Source organism: Drosophila nasuta, chromosome 3 (genome assembly GCF_023558535.2).
Source record: "Drosophila nasuta strain 15112-1781.00 chromosome 3, ASM2355853v1, whole genome shotgun sequence".
NCBI lineage: Eukaryota > Metazoa > Arthropoda > Insecta > Diptera > Drosophilidae > Drosophila > Drosophila nasuta.
In genome coordinates, this window is record NC_083457.1 from 30726871 (window position 1) to 30745771 (window position 18901).

General features: G+C 37.8%; 2 protein-coding genes across 7 annotated transcripts in view; one reads left to right on the top strand and one right to left on the bottom strand.

Annotated features, from left to right (window-relative positions):
• Positions 1-18901, top strand: part of LOC132790578 (uncharacterized) — a 72666-nt gene that overhangs the window by 2425 nt on the left and 51340 nt on the right. For 4 of the 6 annotated variants that reach the window (XM_060799149.1, XM_060799152.1, XM_060799150.1 and 1 more), the window contains exon 1: positions 6191-6527. The exons of 1 other annotated variant lie outside the window; for it this stretch is intronic. The gene's annotated coding sequence lies outside the window, so the exon portion shown is untranslated. Of the gene's footprint in view, positions 1-6189; positions 6528-18901 lie in introns of those variants that run through there. One more of the 6 variants, XM_060799147.1, reaches the window with a different exon arrangement.
• Positions 840-18197, bottom strand: LOC132790580 (odorant receptor 59a-like). The gene is given in 5 exon segments (XM_060799153.1): positions 840-902; positions 904-1255; positions 1317-2274; positions 17854-17942; positions 18043-18197. Coding segments are annotated over 3 exon segments (1134 nt in total). The 5' UTR covers positions 2036-2274; positions 17854-17942; positions 18043-18197.

Below are 18901 nucleotides of genomic sequence, written 5' to 3' on the forward strand. Positions count from 1 at the left end.
GGTATTCTTGCAGATGGAGACATTCAGTTGGAAATAGAACTTGTTCTGTCTAAAATTATCCCAATTGCTAAAGCAATTATATTTATTAAGTTTGATAGCAAAGTTGGACAAAACAACAAAACATACATTTCTTATTGTGTACCTAAAGAGAAATTTAAAAAATTGCATTTTAAATTCACATTTTGCTTTATTTTTAAGCATTTTGTCGTAAATTTCAATTTAATTATTAATATAGTGTTTTTGTGGAAATTTTCCATTTGCCATATGGATGTTTATAAAAGCCAAATCGTGATATTAAAAGAAATATACAATTTTCGTATGAAATTATCGTGTTCTTGAAGAGCTTAAAAAGTCAATTATTTTTGATGACGAATTTATACATATGTACATATGTACATATGTATGTAGTATATGTATATGTGTATGTAGTATTTAGTTGTTTGAATATCTCAACATTATGCGTTTTCATTATATTTGTAATTAGTGAAGCAGATTCGTCATTCGATTCAATTGTTGATGAATAATACAAAGCTAATAATTAAAGTTGTTAAGATCTTGATTTCATACATGTATTTCAATGCAAGTTTGATATATTTTCTTAAATTCACTTGTCAATGTTCAATTGACTTTGCCTAACCATGTTGTATCCTCCTGAACCTATTTTGTTTAGTCAACAATTTTACACAATATTGCTAAAAAAAAAAAAATGACAATAATAAAAATTGAGTGCAGCAATTAACAATAATTTTTTTACCACCCGATTTTTTACATATTTAAATAGAAAATATTAAAACTTTCATTCAACATTCGGCTTTCAATTATTTCAACTTTATTGCAGTTTACTTTCCCATTCGTAGCAAAATTGTAAATAGAGAATAGGCGAATTTGAGGACCGAAAAAAAAGGTGGCCACATGAATGCGAACCATGCCACCAGCCATGGCTGTGTTTTGTTTCAGCGAACACTCCACAAAGAGCATCAATTTCTTCTTGAAGCTGCGACTTTGATTTACCCAATCGCAACTAAAGGCGGCATAGTGAATTTTTCCAAACCAAAGTTCAGTGTCCGTGCCGTAGTAGCAGGTGGGAAATATTTGTAAAGGCATCGCAATTCCATAGAAGAAAAAATAGGCACGATTCATTGGCTCAGTCACGAAGAAAATGAAGCCGGCAAAGCTGACGCAGATGCTTACGGCAGTCACAGCGATCTGAATGAGCATGGGCAAGGACATAAACGATTCCATTTTCCTGAAAAGTCTGAAAATATTTAAATCAAATATGAAAAATGTAACAAATATGGAAAGTATTTAAAACGCACTCTATCAATCGCTTGTGATCCGTGATGCAATCCTCAAGTTCACGTTGATTCGCAGCATCGTCAGTGTCTTTTACGCCAATCTTTTCGAAACGTTTGTAAAGCATCTTGGTGTGAGATGAGATGATGCACAGCATCACAGCGGGAAAGCAATCACTGCAATAGTTCTGCATCAGTTGATAGCTTACGCCAACAATTTGATAAATGTTCGCAATGTAATAATTCCGAGTCGAGTTTTTCCAATCCAATGGAAACCAGGCAGGATACATAAGACCACGTTCTTCTTGATAAATGAAGGACATCTCAGCGAAAATGGCAATGGGTATATAAAACGTAATAAAGATGATTAGAATGTTTCTCAACTGTGCTCTTAATTGACTATAGATGTAAGTCTCGTCCTTTCCACTGACTCGAGCATCCAATAGCTTCAACAATCCCTGCATTTCGTATACTTTGTCGAAATTGAAAGTGATAATTGTAACTTTGATGGAGCAGGCGAGGCAGGTGACAAAGGTCGTCAGATTCTTGAGGTCATCCGCAAGTGTGTCGTTTTTGAAAACCGACAAACCCAGATGCAGTGGATAGCCAATGCTGACGAGCAGGAATACCATCAAAGTGTTGATTAAGTAGAGTTTCTGCCATCGAGCCTCTTTATATGCCACTCCTAATATCGTCCATATTGTCCAGTGACTTCTGAAGTAGCTCAGACTGTTGATAATCATGGTGTCGTCTTTTTACTTATGAGTCCTATTACGATTTGTCTGCCTTATATACAGGTATAGTGTCCACTAATTTATTCAAGAAAATTACATAATTATAATTATGGTTTGCGTGGTCGCATCAATTATCCGTCCAATTATTTAATAGGCACCTGCGTTGACCACTCGGAATTCAAATTGTTTTTTCTTTATAAGTATGAGAGCATTATTGCTTCTATATTCCAAAAAGTTTTCTAGTTATTCTGCAAAATCAAAATTAGATTTTAATTGAGTTTGTTGAATATATTTTGAATTTTAAATACCCATTTTCCGTGCTATCAAACTGCATGTAGAATCGTTTGCTCTAAGCTTATTACTATACGTGTGTGTGTGTTGACAAAGTGGATATTAAGTGGTAGAGATATGTACATTTTGCTAAAAATTTGCATCCAAAGTGCATGGGAGTAGAAATGCATAAATAAAGCACATTTTACGGTTTTGCATTTTGGCGACGCGTGTCAAATGGCAGAAAAATTCTATTCATAATTGATATGATATGACATGGCAATATATCTAATACGAGTATGTCATGAATGAGCGCTTAGGCTTTGTTGCGCATTTTACGTATTTATTTTAACTGTATGGCAAATTTACGACTCGATGCTCGAAACTCTCCCCTATATGTTATATGTTAATAGTCGATATGTCCATGTCCAACGATGAAAAAGTAAAAAAGATAAAGTCGAATGTTCGCGACTGTGAGATGCCCGCTACATATTTTAAATAGAACCAAAACATTGCGGTATTCATTTTAAAATATACCGAATTGATATAACACAAAATACTAAAAATATATTTGGTATAGTACTAGATTTAAAATATACCATAGAGTGCGAAATATACCAGCTCTTTCTCTTATAGTCTCTGAGATCGAGGTGCGCATATGGACAGTCTCGGCTGTCGACGCTGATCAAGAATATATATTATATAACATACTTTATGGGATCGGAGATGCCTCCTTCTGCTTATTACATAATATCCTGGAAGCATATATACCCTTCTAACCTAGCGTAGCGGGTAAAAACATGTAAAAAGTTACGTTGCAGTTAATAACTCGATGGTGGAATTGCAAAACTAACGTATTGACTGACTGACTGACTGACTACTAAGCCCGGAAAAGTGAGGATGGGTCATGCAATTAGCACATCAGATACACAGACTATGCATGTAAAGTCACACAGTATGTGTGTGAGGCAAAAACATGATGCTATTTTCGCGACACAGTCATAAATTGTTGCATGCATATCAGAAATTGCCAGCAAAAATAGTTTTCGACTTTGTATTTTTGCGATTTTTAAATAGTATGTTGTTCGCTTTTTCATTTTCCCTTTAATTATTTACACATTTGCTTCATTTTATGTGAAATTTTAAGAACACTTTGCAACTTTGTTATCACAATGATGGAAATTTAATTCCCACTGCTAATGGTTTTATTTTTATTTAAATTATAATTTAACAACATAAAGTTTACTTGTTATTTTATGACAATTATTGTTTTTTTTTATATTAAAATATGATTATGGTTTTATCCGACACAAAAGCGAATGTATTTATTCCTGAGGTTCGTTGAGCTTTCTTCATATATTTATGTGTTTTTATAAGAAATATACATTTTTTTTAATACTAACAGTTCATTTATCAATTCTTTCCACTTTGCGCATTTGATAATCTTCATAATTAAATTTTGCTTTTACTTTTACGTCAGGGTTTTACTATGTCTATTTGATATTTTAGATAAGTTGCAAAAACTTAAAATTACCGATAACACTTCAATATACAATATTCTTACATTTCAATATTATTCTACTTATATTAAATGATAATTGTATAATCGTTATAGAGTAAGTAACCTTTTTTGGTAGTTTATTTGAGGAGAGGAATATAAAATTTTATTTTATTTAAAAAGAGTCGAAGCACATTTAATTCCAGTTATATATATATGTTAAACTTAAACAATTTTAAATATATCATAATCAATTGTAATCTCAAATAAATAAGAATTAATCTGTAACTCTTTAATACATTTTAAGGCTATTTAACTTATGTTAATTAAGAATTTTATAATCTAAGTTGAATAAGAACAGTTCTATCAACAGTTATCAAAAGTTGTACTGAAAGGAAATTGAAATTTATTTTTTAGAGACGTGGAATATTTAATACCCGTTTATAATAGATAAAACTTAAACAACTTGAAATAAATGTTATTACTTTTTAAAGTAAAATAAATATTAACTAAGCTGCAACTCTTAAAACAATGGCTCGCCTCCAGAACGTGCTTGGCCTGTGGAAGCATGCTGCAAGAAGATGGCAGCATTGAATGCGAAAAGTGTGCAGTGCATACTCAACTATGAAAATCGCAGCAGCAGATGCCACAGCGGCGTGTTTAAGGGAACGAGGGGAATGAGAGTGGGGGAGGGGCCGGACAGCTGTCAGCAAATGAGCTCGACAACAATGTAATTATCATAATTAAAAGGCTGCCCCTGTCCTTAGCTGGCCTTGTCTAACTTGCGCCAAAAAACAAACGGTCACAGCGGCCGCAAATTTGCTATTAAAAGTAACCCCCACACCGCAAACAACAACAACTGCAGCAACAACAACAACAAGGAGAACTGTGAGAATGGGGGCAAATATGAAGGGTCGCTTCTGCCGGCATCTGCGGGTCTGCAGGTGAGCTGCATAATTGAACTAGTTCGCTAATTGTACGACGTTGCTCATTAATTGCGACTGCAGTGAAGCTCATTTAGTTGTACTTTTCACCCTCTTCCTCCTCTCAACCATCTCTTTGGCTTCACCCTCGTGCATAGCTTTGTGCTACTTACTAAACTTGATGCAACTTGGGGCATTCACACTGATTAAATCATCGTTGCAATTATTCATTGCATTCGCACAAAGCGAATGCATATTTTTCTTTTGTTGTTGTTTGACTGGCTGCTGCTGCACTTGTGGACCATTCTTATCAGCTCTTATCAGTCGAATCCACTATTCACCACATTGGTTCATCCTTATCAGCTGCGACTTGTGTCGCCGACAGCTCTGCGCATGCTCTGGAAAAGAGAGTAAAAGCAGATTCCGAAAAACATCGCATTCGAATGTTTATTTAAACTCTTTACTTAGGCGAATTTATTTGAATTCAAGTTAATTCGGTTTAACATGCTAAGTGAGTAAATTATACGGAAATTGCGTTGGTTTTGTACCAAGAAATATTCTTTAAATATAGCTGAAAATATTTTCTTTGCTGGCTTTAATTCTTAGCTATTATAAAATTAATTAACGAATGTAAAATATTGAGTGGAACTTTATTTTAAATCTTCTAAAGAGCAGGGCTTATTTTAAGTTTAAATTAAATTTAATTAACTGTACAATATTTAGTTGACTTCTTTAAGAATATCGTAGTTTGTAATTCTCAGTATTTTGCACTGAAAAGTGCTTCTTGGAACCTTTATATTATTTAAGGAATTGTAATTAGTAATTTAGTAGAAAGTTTTCTTTTGAGAATCATTACTTTGTTTTATACTTTGCTTTGAAATCTTTATTTAAGTTGTAAATATATTTGTTCACTGTTTTAATAAGTTTTAAAAGCTACGCTTTTCTTAAAGATACTTCCTAAAAATGCCTAAAGTTCCTAAAATTCTTTCTTGTTTAGTAAAAGCTACGCAAGTTTATTTAATTTGATTTAATTTTCGACAAGTTTTCTTAAACTATAACTCAATAGAGCAGCCTATGGAAAGCTGAAGTTAAACGCACGCAACAGTTTATTTTAAAGCCTTTTGTTTGTTATCAGTAGCCAATAACATCGCACTTCCAGTGTAATCAGAAACATCGCCAAATCCTTGCGAGAGTGAGAGCGAGAGAGAGAGAGAGAGTCTGTGTCGAACTTACTAACCTGCCTCAATAACCTGCCCATTGCACGGGCTTTCACTTTTCGACTGTTCAGCATTCGCAGTTGCTCCACAGACCCAAATCGTCGTGTCCGACCGAGTGTTCGAGTTCGTGTCGTCGCCTCGTTGCTGCTCTTCGCCTTTCGCTGTGGTGAATTCAATCGCCCGAGTTTTGCCGTAAACGAATCTCGGACTTAGACTACGGTTTATGATTTGCAGTACGTTTCGAAACGCGTCGCGTTGTGGTTGTGTGCCACTCGAAAGGGATCCGAGAATCCAGCGTTTAAATCTGAATCAGCCTGAGGCTCAGGCCCCCTTAAAATAGACCAGATCAAAAGGGGCGAGCCTTTAAACTGGAAATCAAATCAAATCGAAACGCCGTGCCAGTGAATTAATTGAAATTAAAAATTGTGGAGATAAAACAAAAGAGAAAGTGTAAATGGCGATGACAATGCCTAAAGATCGATCGTGATAATTGAATTAGATGAAATCAATTCAAGTGTAGTTTCTCATTAAATACATGTTGCAAAAATAAATTCGAGTGCTGGCAAAATAAACGAGTTTAAATAAAATCAGTGGTAAGTAAAGATGCTCGATGGCAAGTTAAATAAACCGTGAAGAACATTTAAATGCTGAATAAATAGTGCTTTCTCAGATGGATGGAAATGCATACAGCATAATCTGCAAAAGTGTGAAGCACCTTTGTACTGCCTCGTTAGCTCTTTGATCCGTTTTGTAAAATGCTCTGCTATATTGATTGATCCATTTGCATAAGCAAATATTATGGTAGTATGTTATGTCCAACGCAATTCATTTTTGGACGCATCAAGGTATGAGTAATGCAATTATTCTGGCAATGCAATTAAATACGTTCTTTTGGCTTAAAGTGCGGACATGTGTTATGAATGGTTATTGCAACATACAAGAGGAAAATAACTGGTAATAAAATAATATCCTCCTTCTGGCATCTGAGCTGAACCCAATTCATTGAGCCGTACATTTTTAACGGAGCGTGCAAAAAGCGTTGTTGCTGTCCCCATCGGTTGATGGTGCTGCTGCTGTTGGTTGCTGCTGCATGTTGCATCCTGCTGATGCCTTTTTGCCGCACGCCTAGCTGAATAGCGTTGTTCAGGTTTCGATTCAATTCAATTACACTGAAAGCTTGTTCGCTTGTAAAAAAAAACATGTTGAAATCCCAGACAATATGATTTAAGAGAACACAAGTAAAAAAAAAATATATTTGTATGTGGAGGAAGCAATAATCTTGCTCTGTGTCAAGTAGAAACTAATTTATTATGAGTAGCAGTATTCATTTAAGGCATGGTGTTGATATCATTTATTAGTTATATTTCAAAATTAAGAGCAACACTTCTTTTGAACATTTTGCTGTATAAAATCCTTTGTACTTCAGAACCTTTCAGTGGCAAATAAGTTCTTTAATTAACTCAATTTTTGCGCAAGTGTTTTTATTTTTTTTAATTATATATGCGAGTGCTTGTGCTTGCATATTTGTGTGCAAAAATAAAGTTAATTACTTGCCAAGTAATTGTTCGAGCTCGAGTTAAAAGGAGAACTTGATACAATGGCCACTCTTCCAGCTGCACTTTGAGTGTCGCAACCGAGCGCCGAGGCACAAAGTGAAACGAAAACGCAGAGTTAATTTTCAAGAGGCTGGCAAAGCCAAAGTCAGGGCCAAAAAAATAAAACCCAGACCGGATTCTCTCTCTTTCTGGGTACAGCTCGAGCGTGGCAAGTCAATTAATTAGGCAGGCCCGAGACAAGCGAAAGGCATTCTCCCAAACAAAACGCAGTCAGTCAAAAAGTCAGCACATTAAACCGAAAGCAAAGTTGGCATCACAGCAGGCGATAGATACAGAAAACATGGAACATGAAGCATGGAATGAAAAAATATACCCCATACGCCACGTGGTCCCTAGGGCGAATCGAGAAGCTAACTGTGTTGTACCCACAATGGCACAATGGACGCTAGACGAAGTGTGAAATTGTATTTGGCTGCCGTTGAGTGCGTTGCCAACTTTTGCTCTGTCTTCGCATTCCGTTTCGTTGTTAGGTAAATTAATTAAACTCTTTTGTTTGCTCAAAATTACAATTAACGCCTAATTAATTCCGCAAATTCGCAAATTCTTTCGTCAGCCCGAAAGCAGTCGATTCCTCCACCAAAAAAGAATGAAGTTCTCGCGCTTTCTGGCTGCTAGCCAAAAGAAAAATGAACGACAAAAACAACAACGAGGAAGTCGGAAATGGTCATATTTAATGTCATTAAGCGGATTTGTCTAACTGTGCGTTTAATAAGTGTGTGCGTGTGTGACTCTGAGTGGGAATAGGAATAGGGATAGGAATAGAAACGAACATTCGCACAGAATAAATAATTATACGCTTCATTCGTCTTAATTGTTTCCGTTGTTGCTGTTGCTGCTGCCACTGATTCTGATTATGGTTTTAATTGCGAGCGTTTTGTTGCACGCACATCGTGAATGCGAACTATGCGGTACCTTAACATGCCCCGGGCCTAATTCTCCCCTCTCTTCCTTTGCATACAAATGAGTGGAGGGAGGAGGAAGAAACGCTTTAGCTTTAGCTTTATGCATGCAAATTCTGTCGAGCTGTGCAATTTCAGCAAGTGGCTGACCTCATCTTCACTCTGCGCTAAGCATTTGCATTTCCGCAGTTTTTTTTTTCCATCTTTTCCCAGTTTTAGCAAGACATTTCAGAGGTGGCTAACAGCAACATGAATTGGCAAGACAACAAACAGCTTTCCGAGAAAAGTTACTAGAAAATGTCCGAGCTGCCATTTGGCAGTTGTTTTCGGCTCCTCGCAAAATTGTGTAAAGTTTTGCTGTTGAGCTTAGCTTGAAGTCCGGCAATAAGTTATCGCTTTAATATGTTTAAAAACGTTCAACAATCTGACAAGCAGTCGAAAACTTTTTGAGCAAGCGCCTCAATGTAGGCAGCACTTCAGTTTTCAGTTTTCAGTCTTTAGTCCTCAGACTTCAGACTCCTCTCGGTAATTTGATGAGTTACCTGACCCTCTGCCCCCTACTTTTTGTTTTGCACCTGCTGCTGCCGGTCGAAAATTGTTTTGTATTTGTATTTGTGTATATTTTGCCTGTCAGGGTCAGTAGCAGAAGCAACAGCAGATTTGCATAATTATTTCATAACTACTTAATCGCACTAGGCAGAGGCATTACGTATACGCCACGTGGCGTTGCCACAATTTAATTATTATTTTATGTAAGCGCTTTATGCGTCGCAACTGTTTGCATAGGCAAATGTAATTAAAAACTCAGGTAAATCAGCTAGCCGAAGAACATGTTTAATTCAATTTAACTGGCCGCAAACATTTCGCAATTAACTTAATGCCCACTAATTACAGAAGAGAGAGAGAAAGAGACTTCTCCTGTGTGTTTCATTAGCGAATGAAAACTTCAGATTCGTTTTTTCGGATGTTGTTGTTGTTGTTGCTACTACATATTATGCTACTATGCAATTTACTGAGCCAAATCGGATTATGTGAACCGCAACCACTCTGCCACTTTCGCTGCCAACTTGTGGAATTATAATTTTTTGACGAATTTTCTGTGCAGATTACTGAACAAACAGCACACTAAGGACACACACGCACATAACATATATTGTTAATGGAAAGTGAAAAGCCGGACAGAAGTTGTCGTTATTCATCAATTAATTAGCAACAATTCGACGAATCATTTGATCCATCGACATTACCTGAATTGGCCTCGTTAATGTTTATGGTACGCGACAGCCGCAGAGTTTCGTGTAATCAATCTAATTGACTGAGTACATCGATTCAAGAGCCAGCCCCTGGCCACCAATTAAAAATCGTAAATTTCATTTAAAGAGCGCCGTAAAGTGGACTCGAAGGTTTGGTCAGCTGGCGGTTAGCTTGGCACGCCTTGATTGTTAAACGATTTAGTTATTTTGACGCCACCATCAATTCGGACTCGGTCTCGGTCTCCGCCTTTGTCCTCGTCACGCCACAACAAGCCCAATTAGCAGTATGCCTCAAAGTCCTTTTCACGTGTGTGTGGTTGCTCTTTGGCTTTACACTAAATTAGTTATGATTGCTGCGTGTTAATCATTAATTAACTGGCTTGATTGTAGCCCCTAGCAAAACATTTCTATTATTAAACGGCTCCAAATGCCATTGCGCCCAGTTGATGGACAGACCACGTTAAGTGGACGCCCATAAGCCCATCCATCAATTACAGCTACAAAACAGCTTCGTTTTGCTTTGCTTTGCTTTACTTTGGTTTGGTTTGGTTTGGCTTCGCTTTTGCTTTCGCTTTGATGTGGCCAATTGTTAGGTAATTACATGTACATCAAATGGCAACCTTCATCAATCATCTGCAGAAGATTGAGCCCGCAAAATTTCAATTCGAAATTATACTAGTTATGTCTGCAGAAATTGCCATTCATTTTTGATGTGTTCAAAATTAATAAATGTCGAAAGAAAAGAATGTGCCCACAACTTTTATCATTCATAAATTTGTCGTAGTTTTATATATTTTCTTTAAGAATAGTTAAACAAAATTATGCTTTAATTTTATCGTTTCAAATAAGTGCTAATAAGTTTTGGCAGTTAAATTGAAGTCAAAGAGAAATGTGGAAGCAAACATTGATTCATGGAATTTCCTGAGCTGTCGAACAAAACGAAGTTTGACCCTTAAATTATAGCTGAATTCTTTTATGTGGAATGTTTTTTTTTTTGTTTTGTTTGGTCCCCTTTCGAATAATTCTGCGAAAGGCATCCATTGTCGTCTGTTGAATGATTTTTACGTATTTTTTTAGGTGAGCTTTTCCTTTTGCCTTTTCTCCTTAGTTGTTTTTTTGGAGCAGGTGATTTGGGTTGCGTTGAGTATGTTTATGGCTTGGGACTTTTGTGGCAGCACTGTGATTGAACATCATGGCAAATAGCAACAGTTCCCACAGAGAGTCTTATGAAAACAAATGGCCAACAAACTAAGGGTAAGACAGAGACCGGGTAGAGCAGAGGAATGGGCTTTATTGCCCTGGCGTCGAAGGACGTGGATAGTTTCTATGGTTGCGGCTGCAGTTTTGGTCTGAAAGTTGTTTGGCCAAGTGTCGTTACCAAGTTTGATGCACGGAACACTGTTGTCGCTTTGTTCGCTGCTGCTGCTGCAAGAGTGAATTATGGCGACAGTTGTCAGTTGTGTTGGGTCGTGCTCTGTTGCTGTGTTGCTGTGTGTTGTGTTTGCTTTTTGAGGAGAGGCAGAACTTTTAAGCTGCCTCTGCCACTGCGAAGAAGAACAAAGTGCAGCATTGTCTGATGGCACGGTTGCTAAACTCTTGGCGGCTGCCAAGCATGTCATTTATCAACACACGGTGCGATGCCTTAAAGCCTTCGTCGCCATCGCTGTCAAGTGTCAAGGTTGAACTACAGACGGCAACAACTTAAACTTTCACTTATATATGAATGTAAATGCTTGGCCTGTGTGTGTGCGAGTATTGTGTGCAGTGCACAAAGAACAACAATAAATGTGACGCGACTGTAGCACAACGGCCTCACTGGCTGACAATTCATGCGTGTGCTTCTGCGGTGACAATGGAGCCCACAGGCCAAACACAGTGTCACCTTCTCCCCTCCCTTCCCTTGGCCGGCCCAAAAATGATTATTCCGTCAATTCTTGCGTGCATGACGAGCTGCTGCCTTTTGTGCTGTGGCTGCTGCTGTCCCAGTGTTTATATTATTTAACGTTTGCCTTGCCATTCAGTGAGCTCCGTAATGCTGTCATACTCGTAGTCGATGACATCCACGGTCTGTTTATTTTATGTCCTTATTGTCAGCGGAGTTTAGCATGGCCAACGATCGCGACCAGGCGGCTGTGTGTGTGTGTTAATTTACGACACGGCCGGGCGATAAAAGTGAATCCTAATGGACGCCAACTTTATCATGTTGAAACCATCCTTTTTTGGCTGTTAATGTGCTCAGCTCGGGGATGAGTCACATACATCAATATAATTGTGCTGCACTTGACACAAATACAACACAAACACACTCTCACTCTCTCTCCCTTCTATGCCTGCCACATTTGCTATGCATTTATGAATATTCAATTTACACTGACTTACACACATACCCACTTCCTCACACTCACTTGGCTGTTTCATGTTCAAGGTCTCACGCTGACGGCATGCCAGTCTACCAGTCTGCTTGCCTGTGCCTGCGCCTGCCTGGAGCATTGATTGACATGGGCAGGAAATTAAAATCAGCCATTTTGCATGCGCATCCAATTTGCGTTGCATACTTTAAGGCGCAGCAAAAGCGCTGCGACAACAAATTCATGGCGAAATGCTCAACATTTTCTATTAAATATCGAACACAAAGTTGCGCCAATTCACAGCGCGCAACAAAAGCCATTAACCAATTGGATACGATTATTTATACATGCTCTACAATGTGGTAGACAGCTAACACACACACACAAACACACACGCAGTTGGGCAGTGAACACAATTTAGTTGTGCGGCATGTAAAAAACTGTCAGAGCTACCGAAAAACGTTGCCATAAATCACGCCGGGGCACTGCGAGAGAGATCGAATATTTTGTGAGCGGAAGTGTTATTGATGAGCGTTTTACTTTTGTTATTTCCGCTGTCGTCTGCTTTAAAATTTTCATGCGGTTGTCGGAAAATGCTGGCGTCATCACACCAAACTCACACTCTAGCTATGTGTGTGTGTGTGTGTGTGTACTTAGAGTGTGTATGCGTTGTGTAGTCCTTAGCATTGTTTGCCGATAATTTACTTAATAGTTTGAGTTCGGCTATGTTTGTGCTTACGCGCGCTATTTGATTTTATTTCCATCACACACATACACATACAGACCACACATACACACACACATACATAAACCCAGGGGGTATTTTTGCATGTACACATTGGCCTTCAAATAAAAAGGCAGCCCGCTTTTGAAGGATTTGGTGGCTGCTGCTGATTTTGACTGTCGAAATACGCAATACGCATATCTGCTTGGTCAATAAAGTGCGACGTCATGTTTTATATTAGCCAAGTGCCGTTGTTGTTTGAGCCTCTCGAGCTCATCAGTTTCGCCAGCAGCAGCAGCGAACCAAGCGCGCGCCTGGTCTGCCATAAATTAAGCCGAAATTCCATTTCACTGGCTTTTGGGCATTTGATTTTATGCCATTTTGTAAACTTCGGCTGTTGGCTTTCGGCTGTCGGCAACGTTGCCGCCGACGCCGCCAATTTATGGCTACACACTTTCGACTTTAAGTATGGGCTTTGTTTTTGGCGACTTGGTAACATTTTAGACAACAAACGCCGCCTGCAGCTCAATAAAAGCTCAACTTGTGGTGTGTTCACATGGCGTATGAGTTATGTTCAAATGTCCAAACAATCAAGTGACGATACATTGCTAAAGCGTTTAGCTAATGTAAACTATTATTGAATAATTTAACATTTAATTATTTAATTGAATTGCAATTTCCTGCCAAGTTTAAAGCGTGATTCGTTGTTTGGTTTTGCCATTTATGCTCAATTTACAGCAGCCAGTGCAATGGACACAATTTGCAGGCCATAATGAGACATTAGGATGTTGCATGTGACAGCAACCGCAAAGCTCTCTTTGACAGCACCGCAACATTGAAGCGTGAATTTTTGCTCATTTTAGAATAATTATGTGCATAATAAATGAGTGGCGGTTGTGGTTCTTATGGTCTCTGCTCTGTTTATCGCGCAAATTTTCAAACATTTTTAAATTAATATTTGTTACTGCGGCCAATGCGACACAAATTGGACATGTGCCACAGACACAGCTTTTAGCAATACTGCACAGAAAAAAAAGAACTCAAATCAAAATTTTGGTCTAAAAAGTGCGTCAATAAGATGAAACTCCCTCTTAGAAACTATATCTTGAAAAACTGTATATCAATTTCTATGGATCTACATAAAAAGAAAAATAAAGAATAAAATCTTTAATCAAGATTGTTTGTATGGCAAAATTGAGGATTATTCTTAAATTAAGATCGAAAATCTACACAAACATGTAGATTGTCCAATTTTGAAATTCAAGATTAAAATTAAGTATCAAGATTGGAAAAACTTTAAAATTGAACGAAGAAGGCAAAAGCTTAAATCAAGATCAAACAATGCAAAGCTTAGATTGTTTAAAATAAATCAAAAAGTTTTTTTTTATATATTTTGTAAATACATTAATGTATGTTATTTATTTTTTTTCTTAATATTACTTTACAATCATAAAAACAGGTTAAATATTCAAACCGATCTTAAATCAAGATTTTTCCAATCTGAATTTTTTTCTCTTTGTGCATTTTGCAGACTAATGTGGTCTTATTTTAAGAACACAATTTTCAAGACAAATGGTCTTGATTTTAGAAATTGGTCTTTATCTTCAGTGAAATAATTTCAAAAATTACAATTCTGTTATCCGCAATCGGAAAACAAGCTTCGCAAACGTTTTGCCACATTTTCTAATGAGCTGCTTTGAGTTGGCCAAAGGCGAGCGCATCTAAGCTGCCTTACTCAATAATCTAGTGGCTGGACTAGAGAGTGTATGATAATAATAGCCAACAGCTGATTGCTTAGAGGCTGACTAATTGAATCTCTATGTGTCACACATGCTACAGCGACACGTGGCTTTTAGCGGGGAAAACCCTGAAGGATTGCCACCGCACGTTGCCCAAGCAACGCCGGAGGAGCAAGGCAAAGTCTCTGCTCTGTGTTGCTCTGTTGGCTGTGCCACGTGCAGAGGGGCAGAGGGGGGCGGTAGACATTGTTGTTGCGCTCTGGTAATGCCAGTACTAAATATCACTCGAAATAAACAGCTTGCCGCTGGCTTAGGCTTATGTTTAGCTTTGGCTTTCGCTTTCGCTTTGAGTTCCAGTTTGAGTTCGAGAGTTTGAGTTTGAGTTTCCGAGTATAGGTTTAGGTGTAGGTTCTGATTTAGGCGACTGCTCCATTTTATTGTCATTGCGCGTTTAACATGTGGCACGTTCCACTTGCCTCTGCCTCTGCTGCTGCTGCTGCTGCTGCTGGAGTCTGTAACGCAGGATACGGTTTGTGTATTTGTTTGTATGTGTGTGCTCACAATTTATGCGCTCACGTATAAATAGAATTGATTTTGCTTAAGCATCGCATATTTTACCTGCAGCCAGTGATTTAATGGCTGGCGACATAATCTGCCATTTGGCGCTCAGCTTCGTTGGCATCACGTACAACACACACCCACACACTCGTACACACATTTGCACACTCGCACACACATACATGAACATCGTTTTGTTCTTATCGCTTTGCCCGTAAGCTCTGCCAAAAATCCAAATCCATTTTCACCAAATTCCATTATGCGAATGCGGTACACGGTAACAAGAGAAAAGAAGCGAAACCTAGGCAGACATCACATCACCAAGTGTGTGTGTGGAGTACGGAGTAGTAGTATGCAATATGTTGTCCCCTGGAAAATTTTCTTTAGAAAACGGAAAGCAATTATGTAGAAATATTATCTCAGTCCCGGCACGCTCCTTAAGTGAATTGTCCGCGTTGAGTCGATTGTTTTTATTTCGCTCTCAAGTGTTCCCGCTAACATCTAGGCAAAAAAATAAAAGGACCTCTCAAGTACTCTTGTACTCTCATGTCTATAACGAGCTCTTTATCAAAGCTATTTCCCCACATCTTATTCAAAAGAAAAGACCTGCTGATGATGATTGATGGTTGGAGTTGACTTGGAATACATTCCAGCCAACAGTCGAAATATTATTGAGGTATATTAAATATGCGTGCGATGTTGTTGCTCGAACTTCAGGCAAATGCCAAACTTAAGCAAATAAATAGGAAATATTCGACAAGGGGAAACTCCCAAGTATTATTAAATTAAATAATGCTTTTAAGTTGCCAGCGATAAAAACAGAAAGCGCAAACAAATAAATAACTTCAAAATTGACATTTCAATCAGATGTTCTCAGATTTAAAAGACAGACAAGATTATGAATTGTTATGAAGTGAAATTTTTGGTTGAAATCTTAAGAATTTTTAATAAACTTTAAAACCAGCAAGCGAACTCAATTAGCAAAGAGCAACTTTAGAGCTTGAATGTCATGCTCTAATCAAAATGTATAAAATATAGTATATTTTATAGTATGTATGTAGTATATGTGTTTATACTGTGGCAGTTTATTCAGTTTATGCACACGTGCTTCTTTCCATTTTGCATTTTTGCGTTGCAAATATTTTGCAGAGCGTGGAAAACACGCTCATAAGAAAATCAACTCGAATCGCACTCTCTCTCTCTCTCTCTCTCTCTCTCTCTCTGGCTCGTTCGTCATACTAAAAGACTCGAGAATTGCCCAAGTGGCACATAATCTGTGCAATTTGTGTGCGTTTTATGCGATTTTTGTTACTAGCATTAGTGGCCATAAAGCACACCCCGTGGCACATACAACACACAGTGTGTGGCATGTGTGGCAGCATGTGTTTGTCGCACTGTTTGTGCAACATTTATATGCAAATTGAGAGCAGCCTTAAAGCACAACATGCAGTCGTCGATGTCGTCGTTTCCTTTTTGTTGTACGCTCAGGTATTACACACCTACACAAATACACACACATATAAACACATATGTATGTATGTATAAAAGTCGTAATTTAGTTGCAACATTTCTGACACCACACAAATCTCCATTAACTTTAATGCTGGCAAAGATGAATTGAAGAATTAATCATTTCTCTTGTTACAGCAAAATTAATAAATGTTGGCCAAACAAATTGGGCTTAAACAACATTAAATTCATTTCGCAAAGGTCTGCTTCATTCTCCCTGTCTGTCTGTCTGTTTGCTTCTCCGTCTGTCTATGTATCTCAAGGATGTTCCTATTTACCTGTATCTCTGTCTGCTGATTGGCAGTCAGCCATCAAGCATCAGCCATAAGGAAGGCGAAAGCAGCATCAGCAGCAGCAGCAAAAGCGAAAAAAATTATCCAATTTAAAAGTCAAATGTCATTTTTTGTTTGCCGCCATCGCCATCGCCATCACATTATGTGAGTTACCTAACAAAGGTGCTACTGATGCCGCTGATGCTACTCCACTCCACTGCCACTGCTGATGATGAGTTGACGAGGTCGAGAATGAGGATAAGTCTGAGGTATGCGTCAGCACATCTACGAGGGGCTGTCAAAAAAGTTCTCGTAGCAGCTTTGGCTGGCAAGAAACACAACTTTTCATACTCCCCTCGCATGTGCAGGTGACAAAAAAAGAGAAGAAGAAAAGCTGTGTGTAAAAGTGTGACTTTTCCCGACTGTCGACTGGCAAGAGACATTTCATTTCAATGGCAACGGCAGAAAAATTACGTGAATTTCATTTAACGTAGCAACTTTGTCACCAAAAACATCGTTCGGAAGGACGCGCGTTGCCTACCACGTAAATGCGTTGAGTTTGTTAATGTGTTTGCATAAATTTGAAGCAACAAGGAAAAGTAAAAACTTGTCTTGAACAACCAGAAAGACTATATGGAAGCTAAGAAGGTTGTCTCGCTGGGTAAAGTTTCGGTTTTGGCATGAAAAGCGCAAAGCAATCCGTTCCATGACAAACTTTTATGATTCAATTTGTTTTGCAGCTTATGCTTAAAGGGGTTCGCCCTTTTAAACCGTGCATAGACAGAGGCACTGAGGCATTAATCAGACCAAGCGATGTGAGACACACGTCATACTCAGGCTTGTCATGTTTGTTGCACGGCAAAGTCTAGTTTGTTGCAAGCTCTCAATTGTCGCACAGCTTGTGCTAAAAATGGACAGAAACGCAAAGGCAAAGGTTAAGTGCACGACTTGCCACCATTGGGCTTTTGGTTTTGTGTTTGCTGTTTGCTGTTTTTAGTTACGTTCGGATCAGCCACGTGTTGCCCTTGTCGCAGTTTTTCTTCCTTTCGCCTCGTCGTAATGCATTAGCGCTGTGTGTGTGGGATTTCCACTTAGCCAAGTCAAATCGATGGATGAGAGAGGCAGAGGTTTGCGAATGGGGAATTGTTAGCATCTGTTGCGCTGTCAATTGATACCGTTCATATACTTACCCAGAATCTCCACCTGATACTAATAAGCCACACGAGAGTGCCAAACTGATTCCTGCTGTCTTTGATTGTTTTGCAACTTTTGCTCTTTTCTTTGGGACTGACATATCCCTGGCTTTGGGCGAGTTGCTACTGCCGCTGGCTGCGTCATGAATATACGAGTATATCGAATAAGTCGAATTTCAATTTATTGTTTGATTTGTTTGTCTTTCAGCCAGTCAGCCAGCCAGGCAGCCTGAGAACATTTTGCTCTTTGCCGTGACAGTTGGCTTTGCCTTGTCGAGTTGAATGTTTGTGCTTGAAAACAAGTAGAAATCAAATATTTATTACTTTCTTTGTCTGCCACGGGAATTCGGACAAGATGTTTATGCGCTGTCAGTTCGCGATATTCGCAAATGTTAAAGGCAAATTCATTCCACAGTTGTTTTTATGTCTTAGTTCACAAGCTTTGTTTTGTCGCTGTAAATTTATATTTATAAAATGGGTAATATTTTGAACTTTTCTTGAAATGTCATATAAATATTTTATATATTGATTTCATTATTTATTAAATCTTTTAAAATTTTTGATTGTTATTTATGTGACCTTTGTTTTTCTTCTCCAAATTTATATTTATTAAATGCGCAACATTTTAAACTTTCCTTGAAATTTTATAGATTCTTATTTATGTATGTTATATGGCCATTATTTATCCCATCTAAATTTATATAATTTTATTTATATTTATATTTTTTTATCAAATTTACGGCAATATAAATTTTGCTTCATTGATTTATATATATTTTAAAACATATTACATTTTTTTTAATTCCTTATTGATATTTATATGATAATTGTTTTGCTGTTTTGTTTTTTTTTCTGT